Consider the following 12,692-nt stretch of genomic DNA (forward strand, 5'->3'; position numbering starts at 1 on the left):
TGTAAGCTGTATAGAAGTGTCTTGAAAAATATTTAGTAAAATATTATTTACTGTCATCATGGCAAAGATAAAATAAATCAGTTATTAGAAAATGAGTTAATAAAACTATCATGTTTAGAAATGTGTTGAAGAAATTTTTTGAGGGCCACCTCACATCTCACCTCACATCTACTCTGAGTACTTTTATTTTGAAATTAGTGTAACCGGTGATGACGTTTATGGTGTTGCTATCTCTTGGACTCGTGCGTTAAGAAGTCGCTCTGCTTAATTAAATGACTACAAAATTCTAACATACACATTTAGTTTACTGTCTTTAGTAACGGAACGCGTTATATCAATGAATGTTCTAATCATGACCGCAAAATAGTACCTGAAACTCTCCTGTTAACGCGTGCACGACGCTGGAAGCGTATGATTTTAAAGCAAAGGCAGCATGACATTCTGACCAAAGTCGTTTGCTTTGGAGTCAAACACACAGCTCATGTGCCCGGTGAAAGAAGAGGAATGTTAGTGAACATCATGCTGAGGGCTTTCAGGTTGTCCAGGCGAGCGTCTGCGGTGTTTCAGTGTCCAGTCCTTCACCCATGTAGAGCTCTGCACTCCAGTCCTGTGAGCTGGGCAGGACACAACAAATGGTCCAAAGTGAAGGATATTAAAATACCCAAAGATGCTGCTCGAGCCCGGGTCATTGCTAAGTACACCATGATGATTAGGATTGCAGTCAGAGGTGAATGCATGATATTTGAGTGAAAGTCCAAGGTCAAGTTGGTTTTAAATTCACACATTTGGACTTTCTCCTTAATGTAGTTTCAGAGAATATTGTTTTTGCCTAAATATGGCTCATATTAGCAGGCAATGACTATTCAAGTACAACATTGCTCATAGTCAAATAAATAATGCTAATGTTGTTTTTAAGTCATATTTACATGTAATTTCAGAACTAATATTCAAATTACCATAGTAAACTATAAAGGGAGCCTCTCACAAGTTGTCACTGAGCAAATGTGCGAATATAAAACCAGCCTATAACGTTAGAGCTAAAGTTGGTTTTATATTCAGATATTCAGACATTCTCCTTAAATATATAATTTCTTTAAAGTATACCTTGCAAATTCTAAATTGGAAAATCATATTAGCGATCGAGTATTAAAAGTAACATGGTAAACAATATAGAGACTGCTAAAATAACTAATATGCAAATTTAAAACCAACTTTACCTCAATAAAAACCCATCACTGGCTAATAATGATGCAATTTGCTGACGTGATGTTATAGTTTCACTGTTCCACCTGACTAAAATGATTGGAATTAGTATTGTCATCATTTAAAAACAAAAAAAGGGTAAACATTTTGTCTTCCATAAGCCTCTTGTTATAAAATAAAAATGCTTTTATGAAATTTTTAGTCAAATCTCAAATCTGTTCTGAGTCTGACTCCTGTCTCTGGAATAGTTTAATAAATTACAGAAAATTTTAAAATGATTAATAAGTAACTTATGTCTAATTTTAGTAAAGCATTAAAAATATCACAATAATTCTTTAGTCTATATGTTTCTATTAATAGTGGCAATTCCACTGAAAATTGTGAATTAGTTGAAGGACCCAGATCATGACCTGCACCAGTTTAATTGTTCTCATATTAACCACTGTTGTTAAGTTTTGTTGTTATTTAGTGTGACACCTGTTTATTAAAAATGTTCGACAAGTCAAGAAAAAAAATCATGATTCATGATTTCATATAAAATAAATGGCACAAAATGAAGCTACAATTCAATAATAAAAAAAAACAGTGAAAGAATTGACAAAGTTGAAAAAAAAAATTGACAAAGACCACTTTTTATTGTTAGACCTCAAACTACATGAATATAAAAAAAAATCTCAAAAACGATTTTGCCAAAAAAAGTTTTTACTACAATAGAGGTTAAGTTAATTTTATATTCGTATATTCATGCATTCTCCTTAAAAATATAATTTCTGAAAAGTATTCTTTGCAAATTCTAAATAAGAAAATCATATTAGCAGCCAATGACTATTAAAAAACAACCATGCTTACAGTCAATTAGATAGTGTTCGTGTTGTTTTCAAGTCATACTTACATGCTAATTCTGATTGAATGTTCAAATTAGCATGGTAAACAATATAGTGACAGTTAAATGAACGAATGTGCGAATTTAAAACCAACTTTACCTCAATTTTACTACATATTTGTCAACTACACATGTACCATAGTAATACTATGGTATACTTCAAAGTACCATGATGCCACTGGGTGATTTTGCAGTGACTCTGTGTTAGATGACCAGGTGTTTTTGTTTCAGAGGGAGGACCCAATCCAGAATTAAATGTTGGACTGGCACAAATTCTAGAGCAGTGCCGGAACAAGAATCTGCCCAAAACCACCATTGAAGGAGCACTAAAGGGAGCCGTAAGACTGTTTTAAATATCTACTACTTGCATAAATAAATGACATTAGGTATTTAACAGGATTTGAAGAAATACTGTAGTTTGCACAAAATATAAGATTCAGTATTTTTTCTTAGCTTCAGTTTTTCCTGTTTTTTTCACAACCCCAAATCAGATGTTTAGTATGCAAAAAGCAAATGAAAAGAAATGATTTCTAAATTTACTTTGACTTTTATTTGATTGCAGACAATACAACAGCACATTATTTAATGTGTTTCTCATGGTTTTTAAAAATAAACACAATCCAATTTTGGTTCTTGTAACATATTTAAAAAAAAGGTTGGGACAGTAAAGCATTTACCACTTTGTAATGTTGCCATTCCTTTTTACAACACTTAAAAGACATTTAGCGACTGAAGACACCAAGTGATGAAGTGTTTCAGCTGTAAGTTTCTCCCATTCTTCCTGCAAACATGTCTTTAGGTGTGCAATAATACAGGGTCTTCATTGTCCCATTTTGCGCTTTAAAAATGCACCACACATTCTCTATTGGAGACAGGTCGGGACTGTAGGCAGGCCAGTCACGTACCTGTATCTTCTTCCTTTACAGCCAGGACTTTTACAAATGAAATGAAGTTGACCAGACAAAACTAGCTAATGACGTCACTGTGAGGGGTAGGTTTAGGTGTATATGTTAAAAGCATTGTATGAAGTCTTAGCTTGCATCTGCATCCAGACCCTTCTCGTTTTTTGCATGCATGCATATATATGTACACATTCACACGCACATATATAAATAATAAAAAAATTTACACATCATTTATAAACAATAGTTTTAATAATTAATTTCTAATAACTCATTTCTTTTGTCTTTGTCAAGATAACAGTACATTTTTCTGGTTATTTTGCAAGATACTAGTTATCTGTTTAAGTACAGTTGAAAGGTGTAAATAGGCTGGGTTGATTTGGCCAGTTGAGTAAGTCATTTGATTAAAGTGGTTTGTTCTGTAGCCTGTCACAAATCTCCAAATCTTACAATAAAGCTTTACAATATTATATTTGTGCATATACATTAGTCAGTCCTGAAGCTCAATCTTGAGCTAATCTAACTAAATAACTCCCAATATCTGTCCAATAATAGTAGTCCAAATTTTTGTTTAAGATTTTTTTTTTTTTGAAATGGTAAAAAGAGCAAAAAAATCAAGAGAAACAAAAAATATATGAAGTTTTGTAGTTTGTTATTTTTTTTTGCAATATTTCACATAAAATGAAATGTATTATCTCTATATTTCTACAGATGTTCTGTGACTAAAATATTATTCTAAAAATATATTTCTTTATTAAATCACTTTTGTTCAAATGCACCAAAATATATTACATCACTGAGAAATGGATATTCAATATGGGGTGTACTCATCTATGCTGAGCTCTGTATATGCATGTATGTAAAGAAATAGCTTATTTACATTGTAGTACATTGTATTGTATTTTTCAGAACTATCCTTCATATCAACTTCTTTATCTAAATAAAAAGTTTTAAATGCGGTTCATAAAATTGTTTCATAATGAGATCAGTGAATAATATGATGAATAATGAGTATTTATTACACTTTCATCTGACCTTTGAAGACATAATACACTAATTTAGTGGACTTACTTTGAATCTTCACTGGCACATAAAGTGACACCGGAAATGCTCCAGAATATTCTACTGGAGATGTTAGAAGCCTAATGACACGTCTTGTCCCTGTACAGAAGTCAAAGCCTGGAGTGCAGTATCTTTACGAGGCCACCGGACCAGGCGGATGCAAAATACTCATCGAGGTTCTGACCGACAACAACATGCGATCCCTTAATGAAGTCAAACGTATCATGACGAAAAATGGGTAAGCACTGATGAGCTGTGTTGCTAAACCCTACAGTACATAAGCACTCATAATCAGCTGGATTTGTCTGTTTGTCCACAGTGGGGCGCTACGTGAAGGAGCACGTCGGAACTTTGACAGGAAAGGTGTCGTGGCTGCATCCAGAGACGGGATCTCCTCTGAGAAAGCTCTAGAGCTGGCCATTGAAGCCGGAGCTGAAGATGTGCAGGAGATGGAAGATGAGGAGGACAGACCCATACTACAGGTATGAACACACTTTCTAGTCTTTTTTTATTAACAATGCTTAAACAATAACAGAAAGGCATTAATAGTTTTTTAGATTATATAAAAGAATGAGATAAACAATCTACATTCACAATACTTCCATCCTCAATAATAATAATACTTATTTAAATAAATGAAATAACAAATGTACAAATTAAATAAATGATAAAGAAAAATGCACAGCAGGGGAGTTGAAGTTCTCACAATATGAAACCAAAATCCTCAAATGATGAAATAATATCTTGCTTTTTGGCTTTTCGTCTCTCTTAATGTCTTCAAATATATCACAAATTCTTTAAACACCACTAGTCTTGGGGGGAAAATACTTTCATGAATCTAAGATTGTAATAATATCAATAAATTATTTTTATTAATATTGTTATATAAGATAGAAAGAGATTTTTATCTTTAAGTTTTATGCCAAACTTAATAATTTCCCATGAGAAAATAATTACCGATATTTTCTGATGTATCCAAACTAATACTTCGTCCCAAAATGTTTGTACCAAATTACATTGAAAAAACAAGTGTTTCAATATCTAAATTACAAAAGTGGCATACATTTGAGTCATCAATATTACATTTTAACCTTAGAAATTCTTTTGCAGGATAAATGTGAGTCATAATTTGAACATTTAGAATTAACAGGTCCTGGAAAACAACACTGTGATAGACAATCTCTCAAAAATATTTTTAAGCATTTTCTATCCTCAGATCAATTGTTTTGGGAGTTATTGTTAAATATTTTATTTGTTCCTTTACTAGGTTAACCAATTGCAAAGGTAAATTCTTAATAATTCTCTCATATCTTTTAGGGGAAAAACTTGTTAGTCCCTTTTTTAATCAGGGGTCGTGACAGCGGAATGAACCGCCAACTTATTCAGCATATGTTTTATGCAGCGGATGCCCTTTTTAGCTGCAACCCATTACTGGGAAACACCCATAAGCTTTTATTCACACACATACACTAACAATTTAGCTTACCCAATTCACCTCTAAATCTAATTAAATCAGGCCTTTATTTGTTACATGCACTTTCGTATAGTGAAATTTAACCCCCCGACCGTACACAAACATCACAATTTTCAGGGGAAACAGGTCACAGGAGGTAGTATTTAGAAAGGGAAGTAAGATACATATTAGGAAATAGAGGCAAAAAAACTCCCTCCCAACTTGCCCTTGAATTAGAGCAATGTGGGACCAGGGAGACAAAAAAGAGCCCCAGCAACCAAGCTCAAAAACACACAGACAAGACACAACATGGCTACAGGGGATGGGGACAGGGGGTGTGGATATAGTCCGATGAGGGCGGGCAGCCATCTGGTCCTGCAACGATGGAGGCGCTAGTCACAGACCCGTCTTCCCCCTCCTGTGGGTGAAAGCACACGAAGGCATGTCTTTGGACTTGTGGGGGAAACCGGAGCACCTGGATGAAACCCAAGCCAACACGGGGAGAACATGCAAACGCAACACAGAAATGCCACCTGACCCAGCCAAGGCTCGAACCAGCGGCCTTCTTGCTGTGAGGTGATCGTGCTACCCAATGCGCCACTGTGACGCCCCTGAAATTTTCAATCCACATCAGATAATACAAAATTTAAAACATAGTATAATATAGAATTGATTTAATTAAAAGCACATAAAGGTTCTCACAAACTTAAAATTAAATTTAGGTCTTAAAGGGCACCTAGGTTACCCCTTTTTTCAGATTTAATATAAGTATTTTGCGTCTCTAGAATGTGTATATAAAGTTTCAGATCAAAATACCCATCAGATTTTTCATTATACCTTTTACAAGATGCTGTCTTATACTGATTTCCAGCAGGGGGTGGTTTTTTCCTACTGCGCCTTTAAGCTTTTTCTTTCCCGCCCACTGTTTCTACATGCCTCCTCCCTCAGCTGCGTCAGACAACAGACAGACTTAAAGGAAGGAGGTCTCACGTAGCGTTTGTGAGATACTACAGTAAGAACTAACCTTTACTAATCAGTATTGTGAAGTTGCATTGATGAGTCACACACAATATCGTTACGAAGTTAACGCCCGCGCGCGCGCACACACACACAAACACACACACACACCGCAGATGATACACACACACACACACGCAGGCAGGCAGGCAGGCAGACAGACAGAGCGCGCTTAGCCTAGTTAAGGCTAACCTCAAGTGTGGATATCTGTTATGCTAATGTACAAAATAAACCTGATTTAACTTCCACAAACTGGGATTGAAGCGTCTTCTTTTATAATTGTTCTGACACGCGGCTGTGCTGATGAAGTAAAGCTGAAGTAAAACGCTGTAATTAATTACACACATACTCTGTTTTAAAACACTTTAAACATGTGAAACTTACTCATAATCACATTTGATGATGATTGCTGATCCTAGCGAGCAGAACAGACCTTTTATACCCGGTTGCTTTGCGTATGTCTGCTTGGTCTTGTTGACATATACACGCGTCTACCGGAACATGTTAATGCGCGCAGCTGTCAATCAATTCGGTGGGCGGGGGGAATCGCACACCTACGTAATGGTGCGATCGATTTGAAAACAGCTCCAATTGGCCGACCCTTTTTTTTGTAGTTAAATTGAAAAAAAAGGACTGGGTGTGTTCATATCACCCCAGTATGACGGTCTATACACTATACCAACACACAGATCTGTCCAAACAGCTTGAAAAGTAGATTTTTTACCATAGGTGCCCTTTAAATCATTTTAAACAGGTGTTAATTTTTCTTTGTTTGAGTAAAGCTACTCCGTTGGGCCGACATTCATCCAATGACCAACAATACATCTTTATAAAACCTTATTTTTTGTATTTAAGTCTTTTATTGGAAAAAGATTCAATCCACAACAGCTGTTAGACGTTTTACTGCAAATACTCTATTAAATTCCCTAATCAGGGAAGGAAAACTCAAAACAATTACACGATTCCTAATGATAATACAGGGCCATTAGAAAAATCCTTACTGTTTAACCTTGTATTAGTCTAAAATTGATTTCTTAATGGACTTAAAGGGAAAATAAAGCATTCAGTCAAGTTTACCTTATTTTGTACATTGGATTCCACTTTAATGAAAATACAAACTCGATTAATGTAACCATTCAGAAGAAAACGGCATGTTTTACTAAAGATTTTTGACCTAGGGTGCCGCCATCTTGGAATGTCGCTGTGTCTGACGTCATGGGGTTGGTTGAAGTAAAGGAGACCGTAAAGCCTAACTTAACCCAATGTATGAAGTTGTGGACGTGGAGATGCTGCAAATACAAGCATCAGATGTGTCTAATATAAAAGTATAAATATTTATTGTGTTGTAGGTATTAGATCACACTTTCCATGCCAGATCTTGTCAGGAAATCTCAGTTTCTCCAGGTATCTGGACCACAAGTTAGCAGAGATTCCAATACTGAAACCTGTTAACCAGTATTCAACTGAATCAAAGATGCGTTGTGGTCTGCTCTCTCACGCTGCTCCAGCGCTGCCTGATGAGAGGGTTTACATTCAGACTAATGCAACGATTAAAATCATACATGACTTCATGCTTTATTAAGTCACGTCTGTGTGGATTATGATAAGACATATTCTGTCATCAAGTTGATCAACTCAATCTCTCAACATGTATGAAGGTTGTAAAAACCTGCCAAGAGGAAAACTGTGCTGATCTAAGTTTGGTTTGGACACGAGCAGAGATGAGGGGCTGTAGCAGTGAAAAGTGAAGTACCCGCTCCCATTACGTCAGCACCGAACCTGATTGAAACCACAGGCAGTCAGGCAGCGTAATACAGAGAGTGAATCACTACCGACGTAATGGGGGTGGGTACTTTCACTTTTCACTGCTACAGCCCCTCACCTCTGTTTCATGAGTGCTTCATAAGGGGCCACGAAACTGTGTTGGGGGAAAGAAAGAGGCATGGGTTTGCAAAAAAATGACGAAACGACTGGTCTAAACTGGCTGTAAAATATATGTACAGCAGTAGTAATGGTTAATCAACGCATTTGCCTTATTTAAAAAATATATACTCATTTTAATCTTGCAATTATGATCATTTTTAGAGATAATGTCTGACTTAGACTTTTCTGTCATTTATTTTTTATTTGCTGATTGTTTTATTAATTTGATGATGTTAATATATGTTAGGACTGCGTTGTTTTGTTTGTGTGTTTGATTTTGATTCTAGATTGGGGGCGTGCCTTCAGTGCACCTGATGCTGGTCAGCGCCCTTATTTAAACCCCGACAGAAAGTTTGTTACTTGGCAGTTGGCCAGAGCCGCGCTCCTATTTGGCCATTATGCTTTGTTTCGCATCCATACACTATCACTGACAACAATTACCGCATCCATACATTTGCATAACATACTGATACTGATATTTTGATTATATAATTTAAATTGAGTTAAATAAATATTCTTTTTGATTATACTTCTCCTTGTCGTCTCCCTTATTATGTTACATCCCTGAGCCAGGTGTAACAATATATTGCATAAGCTATTTTATTTACAAATCTAAAATGTTTTGGCATTCAAGTTTGCTTTGAACTTTAAAGAGAGAGAAGCAGATTTGACCTGTCAGTGGTTGCACATGGCTCCTGAATAGTATAAAAGTATTTATTTTTATTTTAGTCTTTTTAAAGTCTTTTTCTTTACTTCAACCCATTGAAAAAAAACAGTGACATAATAAATACAATTATTATTAGAAATTAAATTGTTTTGTTTGTCGCATATAGTTAACTATTTATATAATGTGGGTAAATGGTGTGTTTTAAATCGGCTACCACCACATGTATATTTCAAACCTGTGGGAAGCACTGATACATATATATATATAAATATCAGTTCTTATATATATATATATATATATATATATATATATATATATATATATATATATATATATATGTGTGTGTGTGTGTGTGTGTATATATTTTAATTATTTATGTATTAGTTTTTTTTCAATATACTGTAATTTATTTTTTCAATGTTTCTTAAATGTTACTGTTAAATGTTTATTTAGTTTAGTTCAGTTTCAGCAGATTAAAATGATGTTCTTGTTTGCTTTTCAGAATAAATTAAGATTCAAATCAGGAATCAGTTTGGTCCACAAATGCTCCTTGAATTATAAGAAATTCCTCTAGCTGTGTTATCACTGGACATAGTTTAAGATTGTTGAATTCTTAATGAGAAATGATCTTGGTTATTAATAAGCATCTTTCTTTCCTCTTCAGTTTATCTGTGACATGACATCCATGAAGGCTGTGCGCAGTGCTTTGGAAAGCTTGGGAGTCCACACTCTCTCTTCTAGTCTAGAGTTTGTGTCTCATACCCCGTCTCTCCTGACCCAGACTCAGCTAGAGACAGCGTCCACCCTGCTGGAAGCTCTCCATGACTGCCCTGATGTGGTCCGGGTATGGGATAACATCCACGCACAGACATAATGTTCAAAAGTCGATTCACAAACTGCAAAATAAGCGTTGATGGACTAATTCATTATGTACATGCCTTAAGAGCCGATTGAAGAAATGGAGCTGTTTGGTCAAATTGAATTGCACATTACCCGGATATATTCTGTGTGATGGAAAAAGGCATGATTGACCATTTTATTGTCACTGCAATAAAGAAGATGTACAGAATTATTCTTAGATTTGTAGATTCTTTTTATTGTAGTATTTCTCACAAACATTACATGAGATCTGCTTCCTTCATGTCTGTCACTGAGCTGTTTATCTGATAGAGCTGAGGCCAACTTTGAGGCACACTCCAGCAGGCACGTGAGAATGATGGGCGGGAAGAACCAGCAGTAAGTACACAGCTAAATATTGTAAAAGCAGAAAACCCAATATTTTGAAAGCTGTATGTATGTGTGTGTGTGTCGATGTGTATATAATTTATAAATAAAATATAATTTTTTAAACACCATTTTAGGGACAAAATTATTAGCCCCTTAAAGCAAATTCTTTTCTCGGTAATCTACAGAACAAACCATCGTTATACAATAATTTGGCTAATTACCCCAACCTGCCTAGTTAACTTAATTAACCTAGTTAAGCCTTTAAATGACAATTCAAGCTGTATAGAAGTGTCTTGAAAAATATCTAGTCAAATAATATTTACTGTCATCATGGCAAAGATAAAATAAATCAGTTATTAGAAATGAGTTATCAAATCTATTATCTTTAGAAATGTGCTGAAATCAATGTTTTCTCTGTTAAACAGAAATTGGAGAAAAAAATAAACAAGCGGTCTAATAATTCAGGGGGGCTAAAAATTCTGACTTCAACTCAGGTATATATATATAGGCAGTGGCGCAGCAGGTAGTGCTGTCGCCTCACAGCAAGAAGGTTGCTGGGTCGCTAGTTCGAACCTCAGCTCAGTTGGCGTTTCTGTGTGGAGTTTGCATGTTCTCCCTGCCTTTGCGTGGGTTTCCTCCGGGTGCTCCGGTTTCCCCCACAGTCCAAAAACATGTGGTACAGATGAATTGGGTAGCCTAAATTGTCCGTAGTGTATGAGTGCGTGTGGATGTTTCCTAGAGATGGGTTGCAGCTGGAAGAGCATCCGCTGTGTAAAAATTTGCTGGATAAGTTGGCGGTTCATTCCGCTGTGGCGACCCCGGATTAATAAAGGGACTAAGCCGACAAGAAAATGAATGTGTGTGTATATATATATATAGTAACGAGACTGACACAGAGGGATCCGTTTTGCAGTATTTAATAGACACAGTTCAATCACATACATAAACCACGCACTAAAGTGCACTCACATCATCAGCATTCAATATAGGTCATGGGGCTGGCGGCTGACAGACACAGGGTGATGTATTAGGCATGGGTCAGTGGCAGGCGGCGTGGTTCAGAGTCCGTATAACAAGCGTGGGTCGAGGGCAGACAGCAAGGTTCAGAGTCCTTATAACAAGCGTGGGTCGTGGGCAGGCAGAAGGCAACGCAGAGTCATAAAAAATCGCTCAGAAATGTTGGCTGTGGCTGAATAAGACTTCGCCATGAACTGGTGTTTGAGTGTTTACATGTGTTTTATGTACAGCACTTTGGTACCTATTTTGGTTTGTTGAAAGTGCAATAGAAATAAATTGAGAAGAAAAATAATATATATATATATATATATATATATATATATATATATATATATATATAAACAAATAAATTGATGGGAGAAAAAAATGAGTGATAGGAATATATATATATATATATATATATATATATATATATATATATATATATATATATATATATATATATATATATATACACATATAAATATAAATATATATTATATATTTTTTTTCTATCATTTTTTTCTCCCATCAATTTTTTTTCTTTCACCGATTTTTTTCCCCTACCATTGCGTCTCTTTCGTGTCTCCGTAGAATACACTAGCCTACATTATTGTGTAGATCTAAATTGTTTAAAGATGATACCTTAGTCCTTTATAATACGATTCTTTAATTTGTATTTAGAGTAAATTATTTCTATCAAAACTAAGATAAGGTAAACTATCTGCTTTTGCTTTCAGTACGCCAATTAATGTCACGTATGTGATATTTAAATTCACATTAGTAACATTTTACACTGAATAAAGTGCACAACCAGCAGCTGAGGTGATCTTCAATCAATGTAGTTTATGCTGCTGTTTAGCTGAGACATCGCAAAAAATATAGTTTCTAATCTAGAAATTTTGCGCAACACCACAGATGGTTAGGACAACTCATTTTAACATAGAAAGGATCCATTTTATCATGCATCGCAGCATCGTGTGTAGATAAGGCATCCTTTATGTCACTAAAATTTCTGCTTTAGGTCAGTCAGTTAAATTATGACTTATCAATAATTCAATGTAACGCCCCATCAAAGGCCTTGAGTTCAATCTATACCGTGCGAATATTGATTTAAAACAGAATCTTTTCCCACTCCTATATACATTTGGTTCTGGTAAGAGGTTGTTCCTGGGGGCGATTGCACTCTGTTGATTCAACAGAGTCTGAAAACGCCAATAAGAAATAATTGTGGCTTCATGAACATGTTTGATTAGGATGTGATTGATTTGTTTTAGAGTGACTGCTGCTGACTGGTACATACTGAAAGGGTTTTTGTCCACGTGAGGGTTTGTTTGTCAATGTTCTGGGTCGAGTCAC

At 35.4% G+C, this 12,692-nt stretch overlaps 1 protein-coding gene across 2 annotated transcripts; it reads left to right on the forward strand.

Annotated features, from left to right (window-relative positions):
- The first annotated feature begins 208 nt into the window (after positions 1 to 208).
- taco1 (translational activator of mitochondrially encoded cytochrome c oxidase I) lies at positions 209 to 10,188 on the forward strand. 2 transcript variants are annotated; one of them, NM_001082873.2, is made up of 5 exons: positions 209 to 727; positions 2,318 to 2,424; positions 4,158 to 4,288; positions 4,370 to 4,532; positions 9,775 to 10,188. In NM_001082873.2, the coding sequence occupies exons 1-5, from the start codon at positions 412 to 414 to the stop codon at positions 9,982 to 9,984; spliced, it is 927 nt and encodes a 308-aa protein (NP_001076342.2). In that variant the 5' UTR covers positions 209 to 411; the 3' UTR covers positions 9,985 to 10,188. The 2 variants fall into 2 exon arrangements, with proteins under 2 accessions (NP_001076342.2, XP_068080743.1); XM_068224642.1 differs by lacking the exon at positions 9,775 to 10,188 and adding an exon at positions 8,731 to 8,970 and having other exon boundaries at positions 212 to 727.
- The last annotated feature ends 2,504 nt before the right edge of the window (positions 10,189 to 12,692 follow it).

This window comes from Danio rerio, chromosome 12 (assembly GCF_049306965.1).
Source record: "Danio rerio strain Tuebingen ecotype United States chromosome 12, GRCz12tu, whole genome shotgun sequence".
Lineage (NCBI taxonomy): Eukaryota > Metazoa > Chordata > Actinopteri > Cypriniformes > Danionidae > Danio > Danio rerio.